This window comes from Oryzias melastigma, linkage group LG14 (assembly GCF_002922805.2).
Source record: "Oryzias melastigma strain HK-1 linkage group LG14, ASM292280v2, whole genome shotgun sequence".
In the NCBI taxonomy this organism is placed as follows: Eukaryota; Metazoa; Chordata; class Actinopteri; order Beloniformes; family Adrianichthyidae; genus Oryzias; species Oryzias melastigma.
The window spans coordinates 11,664,237-11,684,752 of NC_050525.1; the positions used below are offsets into that span (position 1 = coordinate 11,664,237).

At 37.6% G+C, this 20,516-nt stretch overlaps 1 protein-coding gene across 2 annotated transcripts in view; it reads right to left on the bottom strand.

Annotated features, from left to right (window-relative positions):
* Nucleotides 1-18,302, bottom strand: part of nectin3b (nectin cell adhesion molecule 3b) — a 31,198-nt gene extending 12,896 nt beyond the window's left edge. Inside the window, exons 1-5 of one of the 2 annotated variants that reach the window (XM_024265949.2) lie at nt 18,027-18,302; nt 6,314-6,661; nt 5,878-6,177; nt 4,137-4,254; nt 3,444-3,595 (exon numbers count right to left, since the gene is read on the bottom strand). In XM_024265949.2, the coding sequence (XP_024121717.1) occupies nt 3,444-3,595; nt 4,137-4,254; nt 5,878-6,177; nt 6,314-6,661; nt 18,027-18,105 (997 nt within the window). In that variant the 5' untranslated portion in view covers nt 18,106-18,302. The remainder of the gene's footprint in view (nt 1-3,443; nt 3,596-4,136; nt 4,255-5,877; nt 6,178-6,313; nt 6,662-18,026) is intronic. The other variant, XM_024265948.2, reaches the window with a different exon arrangement.
* Nucleotides 18,303-20,516: the final 2,214 nt, after the last annotated feature.

Below are 20,516 nucleotides of genomic sequence, written 5' to 3' on the forward strand. Positions count from 1 at the left end.
CCATCCTAGAGTTATTTACAAAAGTAAAGCAAACAGTATATACAACCAAGCTTGAGCTGCATTTTCATATTTCATTCAAATGTCTATTAGCTTCATAAAATATAATTTTTAAAAAGTCATTTAAATGTAAAGATAAGTTTGTTTAATTACATGCCAACAGAAAAAGTATACAATTTATGTCTAAACTAAAAGACAAAAAAACTATTTAATATTTCTAAATTCTGCATTTTTGTGATCGTAAATTTTTTGAAATAAAAGCGAAAAACTGAGGAGGGATACCTTTAACAAGTTAAAACTATTTTCCTTTTTTCAGTCCTTTCTGGATGTTTTAAAGTCCTACTTCGACCATCTTTTGATCAATTTCAAAAGCATTTCCAGTGGGCTTTTGATTATGATTATTCTGTTTTTAGGTAAAAGCAAAAAAGACTTTTAGGACATGGTTTCTGCAGAGCAGCAAATGTTCATCAGAAATTTGCTTCTGAGTTGTGAGTGGGACTGCTGGTGAAGAGTAAGCCAGCCCCTACTTCCCGACATCCATCTATTGACATCTACTCCAGTTTAAGTGTTTATTAAGTCAGATATGTAAAGCCGACATAGCAGTATGACTTAAGATCTAAGACACTAAAATTTATTACAAACTTATTACAAATTTCAATAAATGACCAAAAAAAAGGACAATTCTTGGTTTGATAAAGGAATACCTCTGCATTACTTTGTGCACAAATATTTGTGCACAATATTTGTCTAAAGTCAAGCAGTGCATCTTACGGAATTTCTTTTTCAACAAATCCTAAATATTCTCAGAGGGATTAAGATTGGCCCTTTGTTTCATGCAGTCCATGTTTTGAGTGCAATAAATCCTGGAATTATAAGGATTAGTGTATTAGGGAATATGCAAATGAAATATTAAGTCAGAACAGCCTGGTTATTGACTCAGGTACTCAACCAACTCAGCTCGCTTCCAGACAAAGTTTTGTTTTTAACACATTTACTCAGTTAAAATTGGGTTGTGCAGACTTGCAATTAATTTAGTAATGCTGTGTACTTTTTCCACGCGCACAATGATTAAGTAGAGACTCAAAGTAGCACTTCTGAAACAAATCATTTGGAGCGCATTAGGGAAGCCGAGAAGAGGAATTCACATCCAGTTCTTTCAGAGCTGTCAAATAAAAGGATCTATTGTATTACTAAGAATATGATTGATGTATTGAACTTTTCGTCAATCACTCAACTATTGGGTCAGTGTTTTGAGTAAAGCAGTTTAGTTAGTCAATTGTTGTTAAATTATTAGTTTCTTTACCACTACTGTTACTGGGTGTCCAAAATGTAAAAAAAAATTGGAGCCCTTTGAAATAAATTTGGAAAATTTAATTAAATAGTAAGCATTATAGCCATCTAGTGAAAGGATTTTATTTATTGTTGTATGTTCACCCTTTTAGTATTTACCAATATTTAAATCATTTTACTTGTCTTTGCTCAAGGATGTAAAGCTTGCTTCCCTATCCCCCTTTCTGTCTTAAGTTATTATTTCAATCTTTTGAAGAAAAATTAAAAAATTAAGTTGTTTTGTTTTTTTTTTTTGATAAAAGGACTTTATTTTGAAGGTGATTCTGGATAAGACTATGGTCACATATACCAAAATGCCACCATGCAATAACCTAAATGCGAGTTTTTTTTTTTTTTTTTTTAAATTTAGCAAGTGGTTGTGCAAAGCCGACAATCGCATTTTTATACGCCACGCGGTGGCTGTAAAAGTTTTAGGAAAAAGCTAACCCTGTAGTCTGGGGGTATATGAAAAGGAGGTCACTCTAAATGCCTGATGGCCACCGTCTACATTCATGACCATGCCAATGATTAAAAAAAAAAAAAAAAAAATCAGGTGGTGGTGGTGGCATTAAATCTTAAAGATTCTGCTGATGCATCTCTATCGAGCAGTGGCAGTTGTATTTGTGACCGTAGCATAAAATATTAACTACAACAGGAAACAGTGACAGTTTTATTTAATATGTTTTTTAGTAAGAAATACTTAGTGCTTGGTTTAAACTTTTTTTTATCAAATGCTATTTGTTAAAAGAGGAAACATAAAAAGTTCCCTATTCTGGACTGGTTCCAAGCTTATAAATGACTGTTTACAGAATAACTTGGTGGTTTTTGGTTTTGTTGCTGTCATCAGTGGACTTTTAAAAACAAATGCCTGTCAGAATTTAGGGCAGAATAAGAACCAACTAAAGGCTTCAGGGAAAATCAAAGATTCATGAACAGGATTTCTGGAACTCAACTTAGAAACAACCATAACCACTGGGACCTGACAAGCAGGTTTCAATAAAATCTTTAAGGCTTTAAATGGCTCTGCTGTAATCCTTTTATATTCTTGCAACCAGTATTAGTTCTTTACACATTGATTTCAAATCATACAAATGCAAGTATTTCTTTTCAGAAGCCTACAGTTTATGTTTCTTGCAGTATCACAAAGAAAAATACCAATCGAGAAATGGGAAGGGGGTTAGTGGTTATTCCCACATACAGACAGGCCGGGGACAATCATCATCATTATCGTAGTGGAACATTTCTGCATCGAAAACCCCTTAATGGAGCTGCAAAACTGCACCGCTACTCTGACTTGAGAGCCGGGCCACATAGAGGGCAAAGATTCACCCCTTAGAGATCAGAAACAAACACAGAGCTTTGTAGCCCACAAGTCTAAACTGCACAACACTATGCAAAGGGAGGAAACGGATGTACCCACAACACAATACAATGAAGAGCACGCAAATGTATGTAAGCTCATGCACACACATACAGGTCCTCTCAAAGGAAAATGAAATAGGGATGATAAATAATAAATAGGAGTTGAAAAGGACTAGTTAATGTTTTATGAATCTGAGACATCATCTCAGAGTGAGGCTGCAGGCTTTTGCCTCTTACTGCATGACGCGTGCAGGAATAAAAGAAATGCAAAAAGAAGACAAGAAAAATGAAGAGAAGGAATCCCATAATCATCCAAACATCACTGGAGAACCAAGTTTCCACAGGCAAAAAAAATGTGTGAAACCAGAGGAGCATGCTCATAGTTTACATCAAAGACAGCAGACACATATAGACACCAAGCTGGCAGGAGAGCAGAGGCAGTGCATTGTGCTGTCCACATTCCTTAACTATTGGCAGCTGTTCAGACCAGGAACTCCTCTTTTAAAACATCTGGACACCTCGTGTTCATCAAAGCTAACAAGCATGCGGTCGAGGACCAACTCCAACATCAGCATCACAACATTGCACCATGGGTCAGCGTGTACACAGTGGATGAGAGTGATACAGTGTCACATTTCAGCATGACGAACAATGCCACAGGCAGTGGTGCCCTTTGTGACGTGCATGCATACGGAGTGCATCCTAAGGGAGGAACCGGGATCAGCGGTGTGCCAGCATGAATACACCCCGCTCACCTTGAATGAGAATGCGAACATCTCGACTGCGGAGGCTGATGTCATTGGCAACCTCACATCTGTAAACTCCGGAGTCATTTCGCTGGAGGGGTCGCAGAAAGAGCAGAGTGCTGTTCATTATTTCCACACCCTCTGGCATTTCACCGTCCAGTCTGGGACACACAGAAGACGGCGTTTATTAGGCATTCCAGCAACACGTTTCACCATTTTTAAAAACAACTGATTTCTGATAATAATTGACTAATTTATACAACAAATGTGTTAATTTTCTTCTGTTTGCTCTAGAAATTGTGCATTAATTAAGTGATTGCTGCAATTAAAAGCTTCTTGTTTGTTCTGCATAAAAAGAAACTATTTTTAAGACAGTAACAAACCCAAAAACTTAATTTACACAATTATTATACAAAAGAGTGAGTCAAAATATTAAAAAACAAAGAAAATACAACTCTGTGATCATTACTTGGACAATAAGACAAATTATCAAACTTTAAATGTACTTTTTAAAACTGTTTTTTCATTGTGTCTTCCTTTCAAGTCATCTTATATTTTTAAAAAAAAACTTTATAACTTCTATACCATGTGTGAGCAATATCTTTCTTAAAAATATCTTTGGATGTCACCAGATATACTATCACCCTTCTTTAATTTGAGACTCTTTCACAGACAAATGAAAGCTGTATCAAATAGACAAACCTGATCCATTTAAAGTGGTGCACTGGCGGGTTTGCGTTGGCTTTACATGCCATCTGTACCTTTTCACGGCCCACGTACCAGTCTCCATCGTACCCCACAACTGATATATCAGGAGCAACTGCAACACAGACAACAACCACCAAGTGAGAACAGAAAATTATTTAGGTACCAGAGGAGATTTTGAGCAATGCTAAGAGTGATAAGTTGATGGAATCTTTTTGTTAAAATTTTAATGCTTAAATAATATTATAGTTCCGTTTCTAACAAATCTTTGAATTAAATTGATCAGTTGAGACAAATGCCTCCATAAACTCAAGAGTTTGAACATTAGGAATTTAAAGAATATGGAAAAGCAAATTAAATTGTGCAAAACCTAAAGGTGAGGTTATTATGCTGCATTCACACCGGAGGCAATTTGTGTGGCATGGGTGTTGAGTTGTTGAGTTTCAATGTCAAGCCAATTTACAGACATGATCTGAGGTTCTGCCACATCAGTTCGAACTGTTTGATGCGATTTGGGTGGCAGACACACCACTCAGGAACTCAGTTTTGGGAATGTGAAGATTTCAGTGACACAATCAGTACGTTGGAAAAAAAATCCAATATGGCTGCTCAATACTTCCATCTATTTTCTTAACTCACTTGTCCCTCAAACTGTCCTGGTTACTGTTGAGCGAAGGCAGTATACACCCCAGACAGGCCGCCAGCCTGTCACAGAGCCCATGGAGCTTGAGCAATCGAGCCTGCTACGTCTAGCCAGCCGCTCGATGGATAGTGTAGCGAGCGAGCAGCGCCGCCCAGGGTCCAGCAGAGCTAGCGGAGTTGCCACCCAGGTTGCCGGGTCCTGGGCAGAGGAGCCCACTATGCTGGCCCGCAGGCTGACTCTCTTCTTCACATGCTGCCTGGCAGACAGAGAGCCGCCGTGAGTGCCATTGTAGCTGGCGCGATTTCTCCAGCTCCATGGGCTCATGATGTCTTTCTTATTTTCATCGAGACAGTAATAAACAGATCCTCCAGTTTCATCTTTATTTTTTCCCTCTTGGCTTAATGCTCAAACGGGGTAACAGAAAGACTGAAGTAACATTTAAAACGGCATCATCCAGGTGCCACTCTTGCAGTAAATTGTGAAATTCACCATATTGCAAGTATCTCTGAAAGATCTGGTGAATCCAGACATGGCAAAGCGCTTGCCAGTGTCTCTTTGAGCTCTCCTTATCATAAAACCCAAGCTACTCACTCAACATCCTCCATGTTTGCCATGAGGTAGCAACGAATGAAGTCTAGAAAAATGTTGGCAGTTGTCAAGGACATTTTAGGGCAGGTATCAAGCAGTAAATTTGACATGTATCAAAAGAGAGGTGGCAGACGCAAATTTGATGTGGAAATCTCGTCCAGTGTGAATGCAGAATTAGAGTTCACAATGACAAAAACCTGTTTTTGGACTTTAAAGAAATGTTTTTTTAAGTCAGAAGTGGCTTATAGATCTTTAAAATAATTGAAGGAAAAAAACTGTTTGTGAGACAGTGGATTTCAATCGAAGAAAACTTGAAACAACCATTAAATATATAAATACTGTATATATATATATATATATATATATATATATATATATATATAAAATGCTTTATTAATGAAAAAATGCCTTGATGAACGGCTCTAGTTGAAAAAGTTAAATAATAATTACAGAAATTCAAATTTTAAATCAAGAATCTGCAAAACTGTGCAGTAGAGAGGCACCTACACTGAACATTGAGCTGGTAGGGTATCCTGAAGTCACTCTGCAAGGCTGGGTGACGGACCACACAAGTGAGCGTGTTACCCCGGACATGGCGTGTGGGCTGCCAGATGTAGCGTACTTGCGTGCTGGTTGTGCCGTTCACGTCGTCAAACAACTGTACTTCTGATTGGCCAAACAGGTTGGACTCCCAAGACACCTCGGCGGGGGGCCGAGCTCGCTCTGCGATACAGGTGGCCACCACAGTCTCATTGCCGCCATCGATCAGGGCGGCTGAGCCAGCAGACACATAGACCTTTGGCTCCACTGTTATTCACAGATCAGAAAAAAGAATTATTGCTAAAATTACACATTTAATCTTCTGAAGTAATTTTATGATGTCATTAAGTTTGACTTTTTCTCATAACTGATTAGTTTTAAAAAAATGAAGGCACACCCTTACCAAGTACATTGACCGTAGTAGAAGCTTGAGTGTTCCCCAGAGGAAATGTGGCAACCTTACAGGTATAGATCCCGACATCGGAAAAGCCTACGTTTTCCAGGACAATGGTGGCATCGTGAGAGGTAGGTGAGCGAAAGTATAGGCGGTTAATATATTCTGGGGGGATGGAGGTGCCAAACTCTGGGTTGTACACAGCCACTGTAGCAGAGCCCGAAGGCAGACGGCGCTCCCAGGAACTCTGAGTAAGAGTGAGGTTTTTGCCAACCTCCACCCGGCACTCTAACGTGACATTCTTTCCCAGAACAGCGCTCACCCGTGGAGGCACCACCACCTGACTGCACCAAGCACCTGTTAAGACACACATACAGAATATGTTTGACTATGCCAACAAAGAAAATCAAGTCAAAAAAGTTCAACTCTGACAACCTGATTATTAGACTGGAAAAAGCAATCAGTAGCATGTAAATTATTTTCATAAACGTGTAATCCATGTCCTCAAGGTTCAAGAAGGAAGCAACAATCAGACTTGTTATTAGTGAAAGTGATAATAAAGTAATAATTTGAAAAACACAGTGTTCTTCTTTCATGGTCTCGCTAAATAATGGATTTTTTGGTGCAACTTTGCATGCTTTTTTTTAACAGTGCATTGTGTTCTGTGTCCTGATTGGCTGATTACCTTGTCAATCAATCCCTCTGCTGTGTCCTGCACAGAATACCTTCAGCTCGCCAAATCTATAAAAATCTTTCATCACCAGCAGAGCTTCGTTTTTAATTATTTTTTACTGAATTGGTTTTTCTATGAAGGTTTGAACTCAAGAGTATAAACAAGACAAAAAAGTGTTCAAATATTCATGTCTGTCTGAGAAAAGTGCATTAAGTTTGTAGTGAGGAGCTTTGTCTTAAATCTGTCTAAATTCTACCTTGGATTTCACCTATCGTGGTAATTTTTTAAAACGTGATTCCCACAAAAAAAAAAAAAAGGAAATTAGTAGTAATTGATATCATTATGAATGAAATAACCGCAACCTAACGTTGATCTAAATTCAGCTTTTTTAGTTGCTTACAAGTCAAAACGAGCAAAGTTTATAAAAGACGCATTCAAAGGTTCTCACTACTTTTGTAAAACTCAGCAAAAAATTTTGAAAATTGAGTAAAAATAAAGTAAAGGGTTTAACAGGTGCTTGTTCAAGTCCCAAAGCAAAGTGGCGCTGATGTCCACCAGTGTTCTGTCGTTCCGCTGTGGTGTCTGGCTCTGAGCAGTTCCCCTGAAGAAATGTGATCCTGCTGGAGCGTGAACAGGGTGTCCCTGAGGACATGGATCTCCCTCACAAATAACCTTAAAATACAATGCATGTTTTTAATATATCTTAATGTTAATGAGGGCATAACAATAAAAACGGTTCATTCTTTGACAATTTTTCCTGCAATACCTACTACTCCTCCTAAAATCTTAAGTATATGATCCATTTTTTTTTGGGTGGAAAAATGGGCCATCTAATGTTAGCTGCTAAAAATCTGTTTCATTACTATAAAGTTCAGCTTCATCTGATGTCTGAAATCAAACTCCTATCCTGCTAAATTGGGCCGCGGAATAAACGCTTTACTGAGGGACTTGGTGTTCTCCATGAAGGAATAAAGTTGAATCCCACTGATCTGAATTTAGAAATTATGCGCAGACTTCTGTCCAAATATAACTGACTGATGCACTCTGTAACTTGCACTGTCAGAAATGTGGCATGTCTAAAAAGTGAGCGCTCAGTGCTTTGCAGAGAAAAGTTGAAGTGATATGAGAGGAACAGGCTGGAATCAGAAGAAGAAGACAGAAAAAAAAGAAAGTGATATGCTAATGGGGAGAAGATGACATCATTGCTGAGAGAAGAAAAGAAGGCAGAGGATGAGGAGAGGGAAGAGTCTGGAAAAAAAGACAGTGAGAGAAAATGCTGGATTGCAGTGCGCAGAAAGCACAAAATATGTGATTTAAGTAGAAAAAAAATGCTTATATGTAGTCAAAGCTTTCGACTAAATCACTAATTGGAACAAGCTGCCAGGAGGACGGCAGAACACGACAACATTTTGCAGCACTGCTTGCCAAACAATTCCAAATATTCTATTGTTGTTTTGCCAAAAACAGCTTTGTCTCCCTCTAAAAAGGCCATGTCTTTAAAAAATTGGCCCTGAGAGCGGAAATTTCGATGTCCCAAAAGTATGAGACACAAATGTCATCCTTTTTTTGTCATTTCAGCTGAAATATAGCCTGCTTTGGTGAAAATGCTTGAGTTTGTTTGGTTTCACTTAATTGAATGCTCATGAAGCAAACAACCAAATTACAAGATGATTTAGAATTGTGATTGGAATTTATAAGAGCATTCTTTTTTCCAAGGGAAGACAAAAAGAAAAAGAGCAAATGGCAGCTAATCATACCACAACCCCCGAATGGTTAAAATATTAGTTAAGTGAATTTTATTTACCATATACTACATAAAAAGCCCATTATGCAAAAGGCTGCTTATCAACAGAATTAGGATGAATCAAGCTTTTTTTTTTTAATAAATTAATTAAGACTGGTGCCAGAGACAAAACAGTTGAACTTTACTTTGACCAAATATGGGAATAAATACCTATTTCATAATGTAAAAATGCAAATAATGACAGTTAAATAAAAAAAAAAAAATACTGGATCATTTCATCCCACAGACTTCTATTGAGAAATAAACAGATATTACTCAGTCATTATATTTGTCAGAATAATAATTATTGCTCCGATACCATTTTTTCTTAAATGCTGTTGTTAATCCTACTTTTTTTCTCTTGATATATATTTTTATTGCAAGTTATTTAAGCTATTAACTGCCCAATGAGATGCCTCAATAAAGGTCTGTGATGCCAACTTGCCCCCTCACATCAAATTTCTTAAACGTTTGGCCGATTTTGTGTGGCCTACTTTCACACGTCATGGTGTGGACTTCATGCAAGCACACTCCTGATTGGTAAGACTGTCTGTCATTTAAAAATAGATTAAGAACCATTTGGACCAATCACTGCCCACAGATGACTTCTGGTTCCAACATGGAGACATCCATATTGTAAAAAAAATGGCGATTGAATTTACTTAATTTGGTTGGAGACATTTTCTATGGGTGGCATCACACTCACTCGGTCCAGCTCTTACACAGTCATTGTTAATAACACAACAAAAATTGATATTTTAATATTAATCAAAGCAAAAATGGCAAAAAGGTTCCAAATGGTCAAATATGGGTAGAAGGTTAAAGAGAAAGCAGATTATAATGGTCTTACTTTGGAAAAAGTGCTGCTAGGCAATAAAAAACATCAAACAAGCTGCAATTCTGCTACAACCTGATCCTCAGCCTTGAAAAAAATATTAAAAATAAAAGAACAATTATTTCTTTTTCCATCTGCAGAGCACATATGTTCAACCTTTTGTCATGAGAGGTAGAAAAGATTATTTTAGTGTCTGATAGTGTGAAGAGAACAAAAAAAAAAGAAAAGAAAAGAAAACACAGCAAGGTTTCTTCACACAAAAGACTCACAGCAAGCAGGAATACAATAAGGCGCCTAAAACTGTATCAGTCATGATGTCATTACGTTGAGTAGCCTCCATCAAAAGTTGGTTTTGCCAGAGCAGGGACGTCGAGATGCATATAAATGTATATACTGCTAAACACATCTATCACAACTGCGGTTATGCATGTTTTAGAGTCGTATTTGTGTGAAATAATCCTATTTTCCCCCCGATAGTCATATTTGACCCACATGTGAAGAAAGTTCTTTTTAACAGCTTGTTTGAATGAATGGGATTGGAGCAGCATTAGGAAAAAAGGCGACAGTAGCATCTCCAGCACTGACTATGCAATGGAAGAGGTAAAGCAACTGAATTTTTTATTGGTGACATGACGGCAGCCTTACATAACTTTGGCCTAATTTTCTCCAGCTGGAAGTAAAAAAGACTGATGAGAAGAAGGGCAACATCTACTGCATCAGATGTTGGATGCTGCTTTTTCTTGATGATTCTTTTTATTTTCTTTTTATCCCAAAAAGTCAGAAATCAAAACAGTTTCTTTAATGTTAAACAAAAATCTTTCTATAGTCATTGTCATCTTAGATTGTTCATGTTTCACAGACACTGGAAAGCAGATTATATGTATTCTGGCATCAAGGACACCTTACTCCCACAGGGCACAAAGCACTTTCTCACTTTGGTCAATATTACCATAACCTGCACCATTTATGAGGCAGGAAGTATATTAGTACATGTGTTTTGTAGGGGGACTGTTTGCCTCTGCTGAAGGTGGAAATCAAAGTTATGATGTTGGAATAAGAGAGACGAAAGCAGCTGTCACACACAAGTCTGTGCAGTAAACTGAAACCCTGAAAGGAAGGCGAGTGATGTTGCAGATTCCATTAATAAAGAGCATGGTCGGAACATGTTCCATCAGCTGCAACTACTGGACCAGGAACTGCATCTTCACTGGGCATTTGCCCTGTTACTGCTGGTTAAAAGAGAAAACCAATCAGATATTTACCAGTTTAACACAACACCAAATGTAGTGTTTATTCATTTAGGATTTTATGTACGCATTTTTTTTAAGTTGCTCAAAGGCCATCAGTCGGCAAAGAAAGAAAGGGAATTCCTGTGCAATAAAACCTTACAGTCATAGTGACCCTGCTGTAAAGAGGAAGCATTGTAAGTGGCTATTTTAAGAGCTTTTTCTATCTTAAAAATGAACCAAAAACAACCCCAAAACAAATTGGTTTACAGTCTCCACAACAAAACAGCTAAATTCCTGAAGTATGCATGTGTGAGAAGTTTGATCAGTCTATCACAAGGTAGGCTGCTAACTAGCTAGATTCAGATGTAAACTGGTTCGAGAAGGTGGGTAACATGCCATTTATTAGCTGTAATTAAACAACAGAAATTTAACAATATAACCATGAGACATTTGAAGACAAAGTTTCTATAGGACAGTGGTGCATAAACCATTATTTAATATCACTAGAATAAAGTTAAGTCAAAAAGTCAGGGCTCTTTATGAATGAGTTGCACGTCTTCATTTGTTTAACAATTTCATGCTGTTGTCATGCATTTTTTATGCAATGTCAACAAAAAGACATTTTACTGTAAGATAATGCTTCACAATGTTTAAAACTTCAATGTTTAAACAGTTCTAGCTTCAAGTGTAGGCTTAAGGCCACTTACATTAAACATTTGCTAATTTAAACATTTGTTTGTATCTATATAAGTGCTGTCAATTGATTAAAACAATTAATTAGATTAATCATACGTTTGGATCGGGATTAATCGCAGTGCTTTACTAGGTAAAACACTACCAGTTTTGAACAAAAATGGGGAAGATGGATACTGACATACAGCCATGAGAAGCAAACATTGTGTTTCTGCACTTTAAATGAACTTATGGCAGGGTCTAGGTCAGGGGTCTCAAACTCAAATCAGCCGGGGGCCACTACAGGCGGCGTCTAGGTGAGGCCGGGCCGCATCAGGATTTTCTCAAGAAAATCGCTGAGAAAAATTTCCAATGTTCTTAAATATCTTTATTTTTAACACAAAATAATGAAAAAATAATGAACGACGTGTATAGATCTTTGTCCGTGCTGATTTATATATATAAAAAATAAGGGTAGTTAATGTCCGTTTCTGGAATAGTTTATATTGAAGATTAAATTTAAGATATATTGCTAGGGGGTAGGATTAAAAAAAGTTTTTTAAACTTCTTCCTACTCCATTTCGAACTACATAATTGAGGTGTAATATTTTTACATATAATATATGTAGAATTTTCTGTTGTTGTTTTCTTGTTTTTTACCATGCATTAAAAGATGAATAAAAAAACAAATAAATTAGTAATAATTAAATAAAATAATAATAATGACCAAACAACAGATACAGACAACTGAAGAAACCACATATTGACTGACTGCAGAAAACTAATTATTTGTGTTCAGTTTCAAATGTCTGTATTAACAGATCCTCCTTCAGAGTGAGAGAAGCCCCGGTAACGAGAAAATCTTTGAAGGATTTCATTTTATGTAGATTTTTGTAGAACTCTCCTCACAATAAATAAATCTGACCTTCAGTGGTGGACAAAAGTGTTGGTACCCCTCAGTTAAAGAAGGACAAACCCACAATTCTCACTGAAATCACTTGAAACTTACAAAAGTAACAAATAAATGTAAAAAAATGAAAATTAAACAATCAAAATCAGCCATCACTTTTGAATTGTTGATTAACATAATTATTTAAAAAAAAAAACTAATGAAACAGACCTGGACAAAAGTGATGGTACCTCAATAAAAGATTGAAAACTATTTGACCAGAGTGACATGATTAACTCAGGTGTGTCCTTTAATTGACATCACAGGTGTTTTATTTATTGTTACTTTTGTAAGTTTTGAGTGATTTCAGTGAGAATTGTGGGTTTGTCCTTCTTTAACTGAGGGGTATGAACACTTTTGTCCACGTCTATGTGTCTTCCATTCATTGGAGGTGTGGGGTGCTCGTGCGCGCGTCGGCTGCATCAGCGCGCATTGGGGGGGTGTGGGGGCTGCTTTCAATGGGGATTCTATGCAAACGCGCGTAGCAGAATATCGGACTTCTATCGCGTTTACATGGACTGGAATGCGCGCCGACACAGCCGGTGTGTGAACCTTAAAAGTCACAGACACGCGCGCGCACGTGCGAGCCAAGCTCAGGATCACATGTCTGACAGGCGGGTGCAGCGGATCGCCGCGCGGGGCGGGCTTACAGGTTTGAGGATCGGAGCTTGTGGAGTTCTGGTTAGGAACAGTCAGCACGTCAAAAAACGTATTCCTCGACATCATATCTGTCTCTCATTCATTCTGAGAGAGACATCCACAGACGGAGCTGGTAGCCCCTTCGACACGCGGCGACAGAAACACATTTTTTGACGAGCCGCGAGCAGCAAATTCCCCGCGCGGGGCACGAGAAATCGCGTTTGGTGCTTCCTGGCTCCTCCTCCGCCCAGCTGATTAAAGGAGGGAATAAATAATAGACAGAGGCACTGGACAGACCGCCGATGTCCCGCCTCCAGAGTCATATACCTCACTGTGATTGGTTCATTCAGCTCTGCACATAACAAGTGTCATTCATATCAGCCTTGCGGGCCGCACTAACAGTAATCTTTCATATGAAGACGGGGGCCGCAAATCATCATCCTGCGGGCCGCAAATGGCCCGCGGGCCGCGAGTTTGAGACCCCTGGTCTAGGTGAATACTCGATTCTGATTGGCTGCTGGGCATGGATGCACACCCAAAAAATAAGTTTCAGTCACACAGCCCAGATGTTCTATATCACTGCTCAGGCTTCTTTAGAACAAACTTTTGCTTCATGATCTGGACAAAAACAAGCAGTATGAGAGGAACTTTCTCTCTGAACTGATGCTTTACTTAACCTACCGTAATGACCGGCATATATATTTCTTTATTTTGCTGCTACATTCATGGTCGGTGCTGGCTCAGCGGCGTGCTGTCGTGTTACCATGACAACTGGCCATACTGCATGTCAAATAATCTGCTTTTTGTGAAAAAGCGATCTAAACAAAAAAAAATAAATAAAAAAAATACCAAGTATAAAGTACTAAGCATCCAAATATTTCTTTTGTAAGTGACCATGATACAAGTGGGATAAAGCCTGACAAAGTGCACATTTTCAGAAATTAAGGCACATCGTGGAAGCCTGATTGTTCAATGCAAATCGGACGACGGTTGCTTTGTGTAGGTTGCTTTGTGTGGTGTAATTAATTTTCATTAATAAATATTAATGTAATTTATTTTTGTTAGTGGTAAAACCTTGTCTTTAAATTTTCTCGGTGCACATGGTGCATCCCATTTCATTTGCTTTAAGTCTGAAGCTACAAACACACATTTGATATGCATTTAGCCTATGGTGTTGACACTGGACAAACAGGGAGGGGCTTCTTCTTTTTCTACTGTTTTCTAGCTCATGAGGGCTTGGTGCAAATCTCACGAATCTCGCTCTAGGGTGTCATATAATTCTGGCAGGGCAGATAGTTGCAATTACTAATTTTCCTCATTAATAATTTTCAAACACTTGGCACATCTGTGAATTAAAAAGGACGGGTTATCTAACCCTAACCCTTTGTCATGAAGACATGGAATAATAATGTGGACCATCTCGTTGAGACTTCAAACTTCCAAGAACATGGTAAGTGGATGTTGTGGTTATTCTGCCGATTCTCTTTCCACTATTAAAAGTTTAGACAGAAGCCATAAAGAAGCAATACCTAAAGTTAAAACAATTTTTTTAATAATCTCTCACTTTTGTTTATTGCCTACTAAAATATTTGATTTCTATACAGGTTATGCTTAGTCTGAAGATTGGAGAAAGCAGCATATCCAAAGTAGAGAAACTAGGAGTTAAAAAAAAAAAAAACTAGCTTTTGTTCTAACTTATCAACAATTTAATGACTTCAATCTCCCACATTTTCCAAATATTGTGCAGACCCTTTGGGAATGCAACCAAAAACCCACTTGTCAATATAGTCCTTGTTTACAAAGTAGTCCACTAAGCCTTATTAACAGTTGACTGATGTCTGAATGCAGCAAACTAACGAGCAACACAACGCTTTAGAGCCAAAGCATGAAAGCGGGCCGTCTTTTCACGACTGTTGACTCTGCAAAACTCATCAACTCGGATCACCAACATCCAAATCTGTGGCTGTTCTTCATTTTAAACTACAGCTTTTGCAGTTCACAGTCTCCTTTCACAAAATAAGCCGAAATTAAAAATTTGAGTTCCAGAACAGCTATCATTTACCCTGGGAACATCATGAACCAAATTCTAAAGAACATATTCATGGAAAAGGAGCAGGATTAATGTAGCCTTGCCTTGAGCAAGTACTTGGAAACAATCAATGCCGCAAGTTACTTTTGGTTCAAATTTGCTGATATCACCCAATGTTCCATTTGCTCAAAAAATAACATTGTCTAAACTAAAACATTCTGGAGAAATTAAATTACTGTCCAAAGCAGGTTTAAGTTGACTTTGCTAAAAACAAAATCTCTTCAGAGGAAAATAACCTTAATATTTTGGGGCACAACATAATTCATATGGTAAGGATCCATTTTGAATGCAGTGATTTAAAACAAAAAATAACATTGTCCCTCTAAATAAAAACCAATACTATTCTTTGAAAGGATGTGCAGAACGTTTTCCCTCATAAAGGCAGGTTTCCTATCAAACTTGAACCCCACAAATGTGTATCAACTCTTCAACTGCTTGACCATTTCAGAGAACAGAACATGAGATGTTCTTGATTTTCAGATTGAAAGAACATTACAAACGACATCTTTGTTAAACTTTTACCAAAGAGTTAGAAAATTTTTGCCAAGTTGGGCCAAAATCTAGCAGACGATTAATATATTCTGAAATGGAATTGTGCGTAAAGGCAAACATGTTCTTTGCAGCACCACAACTGGGATAAAAGGTGCACACACACAAGATACTTACCAGGTACTTGTACTTGCACAAACAAATGATGAGACAATTAGAATTAATAACTGCATTACACTTCACTCAATCGTTTCATAAAAGGGTGAACAATTTACTTTGGGATAAAAAGACCAAAATAGCCATTTTGGAACAAGAATTTTTAATTTGATGCGATTTATATCAAGTTCTACTAGAACAAGTCTGCAACCTGAGGCTTTGGAGCCACATGTGGCTCTTTGATGCCTCTAAACCGGCTCTCTGATTGAAGAAATTTAGATAATCTTAATTTTAAAAAGTAACTTATTTTTCTGACTATCAGGCACATTAAGCAACACAAACATTCAAAATAAGTCAAACTTTATTTATTTAATTCACAACTATCTGAAACACAGTAGGGATCACAGAATCTCCTGACTACAGTACCCATAATACCATGGCTTTCTATTCTTGACAAAAACTAAAAGCTTCAAGTGCAAATAATGCCCCCAAAATATGCAAAAGTCCCACTCCAACTACATTTTGATCTATTGTAAAAGTCTTTTAATTATGTGGTTTTTAGCCAAAATCAAAAAACCTTCATCAGATACTTGCCACTCAGTTGTGGGCAAGTTTGTTGTTGCACAAGTAAGCCTCCACTGATATCCCATCATCCATTTGTTTATACTCTCTCTCTCTTGCTTACATCCCCTCACAACCGCAACTTAACATTATCAATGGAACAAAAATGGTGAGCGACAGCAAAGCTAACCAGCCGTTCACTTTTGAGCCAGATACCAGTTCAGACAAGGAAAATTAGGATGTTAATGGATCAATTTGTCTGCAACTGCATGCATCAGAATGGAGCAGGACTCCAAATTCAGTTTCTGAGTCACATTTAAGAGCCTTTTTAAATTAATTTTTTTGTATCTGCTCCTGATTCATCCCAATATGAATACAAATACTCAGAAATACAGTTTTAATATCAAATACATTTTATATATGTCTTATATCATGAAAAAAATTCTACAAGAACATATTTGAAACACAATTATCATTGAAGTGGATTTTTTAAGGTTATCTCAACTCTGATTTTGTTTTTGATTAGTTAGGTTTACAGATTAATGGATGCTGGCATTACACTACCTCCTCCTACAGATTTTCTTTAATAAGTCATGCAAATCTCTGTCAAATAGTATGAATAACTTTATATTTAGAAAAAAAAACTTTTCTTTTTGAGTTCATGTTTAATAAAAACAATGCAGTTTAATAATATTTAAAATAATGATAACAATAACATAAATTCAAATCAATATTGCAATGTTCTAAAGTAAGACTTTGTGGCTCCTATTGGGTTAGAATTGACCCAAATGGCTCTTGAAATGTTGAAGGTTGCAGGCCCCCATACAAGAAAATTCACACTCCTGTTGGGGTGTTAGTTTATGTTTGATAAGAACACACATTTTCATACAAATTTAAAATGTATAACTTTTTATGTATTTATTTTGTAGATCATACTGCACAGGAATTCCCTGGAACACCTGCGAGGATGATGGTACAGTCCAGGACAAAGTTTGGACAATCAGAGAAGCTCTTATTTTGTAGCTCTTGATGGGGACAGCACTCCTTCTCTGGGCAAAAGTTGGCATATTTCAGGACAGTGTTGGTCAACTCTGATTCACCCATTATGAGCTCAGGCTGCGCTGCAGACACACGGTGGCTGACCCTTTTCTCTATGGGGGGAGGCTGCATTACAATGATCTTCTATGGTGATGACACGATTCCGGGGGTTCCTCAACACTTTTCCTAAGCAGGTGGTGCATTCCTCCACGAGCAGTCACGCTTCCCTGATACATCTATCCGAAGCTGTGTGCCTCACAAACGGCAGCGCTCCCAGAGTTAGCTCGGGTTATGATGATGGGATTGACGGATTTGGGTTTTTTTGTGCACTGCTTGGGGTCATACCAACAGCCATGGAGGTGACACAGGCCGACCGCTCCTCCAAAGCTGGAGAACCGAACTTGTGACTAAGTTTAAAATATTGAGAAAACTGAAATTCAAAAAAGACAAAAACGTGAGGTACCTCAAAGCTAGCTTATCGTGAGAAGAAATGCTTAAAAAACGATGCGCGAAATAGTCGCTTTCCCTCACAAACTTCTGTGAAACGTCCAATGGAAATAAATTATAATAAAATTTTTTAAAACGAAACCATCAAAAATTTGTTCTCACCTGAAGTAACGCAGAAAACGAGGTAAATGGCAACCCTCCAGCGCTGCCCAGGGTAACTCTGAAGTGAAGTCGGTACCATTTTTCAAAATTGGTACAGTTTCATGCTCTCCCAACCGCACGCGCCTCTGAACAGTGCCGCCGAACAGTGGAACCTCCTCAGCAACAACTCCGAACTGCAAGTGGACCGTACCACCACCCCTTCCCCGAGCGGGGAGCCCGGGAGCACACCTGACAACGGAAGCCAAGGAACTCCGGTCACGGTTCCACGGAAACCTCCCCCCAGAAAGGAAGGATCCATTAGTATACACATTACGTCATCTTTGTTGATAACTCGACATATATTGATTCATCAAATCACTTCTATTTTTTATGGAGTGGCGTCACCGTTTTCTCCATGAAATCCCACATTTAACTAGTGGAAAATGTTTGACTATTTTTATTTGCATTATTTGAAATCAGGGAACTCACAATTTAATGTGTTGAAAATTGAATCAATTAGTCATTCACTTAGTTAAGTTTTAAGCAGACAAAACAAACAACATACATATTTTTCTCTTTATTGCTTGGAACAGCAATTTGGTGTTGCTTAAAATGTCCTGGAAGATTAAATTATTTATTTGTTTAAAGGTTTATGTGACATAAAGGAGACTGCATTTACCACAATTTATCTTTTTTTAAGTAGGAAGCAATTTAACTTTAGTTTAGTTTAGTTTTCAATTGCGCATTTTTTTATTGCAGTTGGTAAGTGATCTATTAGTGAAACTTTAAATGCTGAAGAAAACTTTAGATCATTTAAAAATACATATTTTTCTATTTTATTCTCCCTTTTTCAGTAAATTGCATATGTTTCATTTTATTTGTGAAATATCAAGCAGTTGGCCTCTTTAATGTGCGGTGTATTAAATGAGCCAAAAACATCACACTTTGTAGTCAATCACATTTGCCCCAAAGCCTTTATTCAAATTTTGATTGAAAGTTAACTAGCTGAGTGCTGTTATTGGACTCACGGGAATGCAATTAATCTGGGACCTTTCAGTTTATCTGTTATCGTTAAAGGATTTTTGCAACAACCTTGTTATACCAGTGTGTCCTTTTAAATCGGGTTTAAAGGGAAACCAGTTGCATTTGGTATTCTTGTTAGTTTCTCACATTTAGTGAGAAAAATGTCGCTTTGAAAAATGCAGCAAGGTGATTGTGGGAAGAAAAAAAAAAGCATCTTTTCATTTCTCAGTTAATTCCCCTTTGACATTTGAGGTGCTCTAACCACAAGCTTGAGTTAATCAGCCGTTGATCCACTATTATATTATATGCCCTTAAAAAAAGAGAGAATATGATTTTCTCTTGCTTGTCTGACATCCATCTTTATATTTCAGGGAATCTAGAAATTTCTAAATCTTGCAACAATAATGTTTTTCACATTGACAGTTTTAAACAAAGATTAGATTCATGTTTGTGCTTTTATTTTGGAGGCATTTTACAGTATATTATAGGACATGAACCAACGTAAAACAGTTAAATGTAAAAATGTTTAGCAGCTACATTGGTTTAGGATGAGTCCGGTGTAGTACTGATAAATAAAAACCTCTCCTTGTTGCTCTTGTTTCAAACTCTTGGTCACCAGGTACTTTTTTTTGCACTGGAATGTTTTTCAGCCCTTCAAGTGCTCTTTCACGGAGGCCAGAGAGGTATTGAGAGGGCTTCAGGATTGTGGCAAAGTAAAGATCGCTTAAATTAGTCCACCTCCTGCTCAGATGCTTCCTTTGTTCTGCTAGTCCGCGCCCCCTCCTCCCTGTTTACCCACAGAAATTGTTCTGCACACTCCACGCTCTGTCTCACTCACAAGTATCCATGTGTATTATGAGAAAGAAGACAGGAAAAACACTCCCATTAATAATATTCATAGCACAGAACAGTGCAAATCTACAAGTTCTTGACAAATCTCTAACCACTGTGAAACAACACAGTGTGCAAGCAGTTTAACTTCAGAAAGTACTTCTTGTTAGCCAAGGCTGACATCTGCTGGTTGAATGCATCTTTTTTAAACCATTTTATAGTATTGTATTTCAGAGATTTAAATAAACTTGCCACACCTTATGGTTTGAGACGTTAGGAACTCATTAAAATGTTTTGTTATGTGTAAGATAGTTTAAAATTTTTAACAGCAGCATACATTTACTTTGGTTTCTGTATTCATTCTAACATTTAAATCCACCTGTTCTTTAGAAACATATTTGTGTCCTTTTTGAGATGATCATAGAAGTGTGCAGCTCAAAGGCCCTCATTCAAACCATGGGTGGGTTCATTCGGTGTGGAATTTCCCACATTTCAAAAACATGCTTCATTGAAAACTCGTTTGCATGTGGATTTTTTTTGTTTCTATTTGGTCATGTGATGGACTGGTGACCTCCCGCAGCCCCTCTTACCTTACGTGAGTTTTAACAGTTGGTGGGCAGATAAGCATGACTGTAAAAACATGAGTAACACATCAAA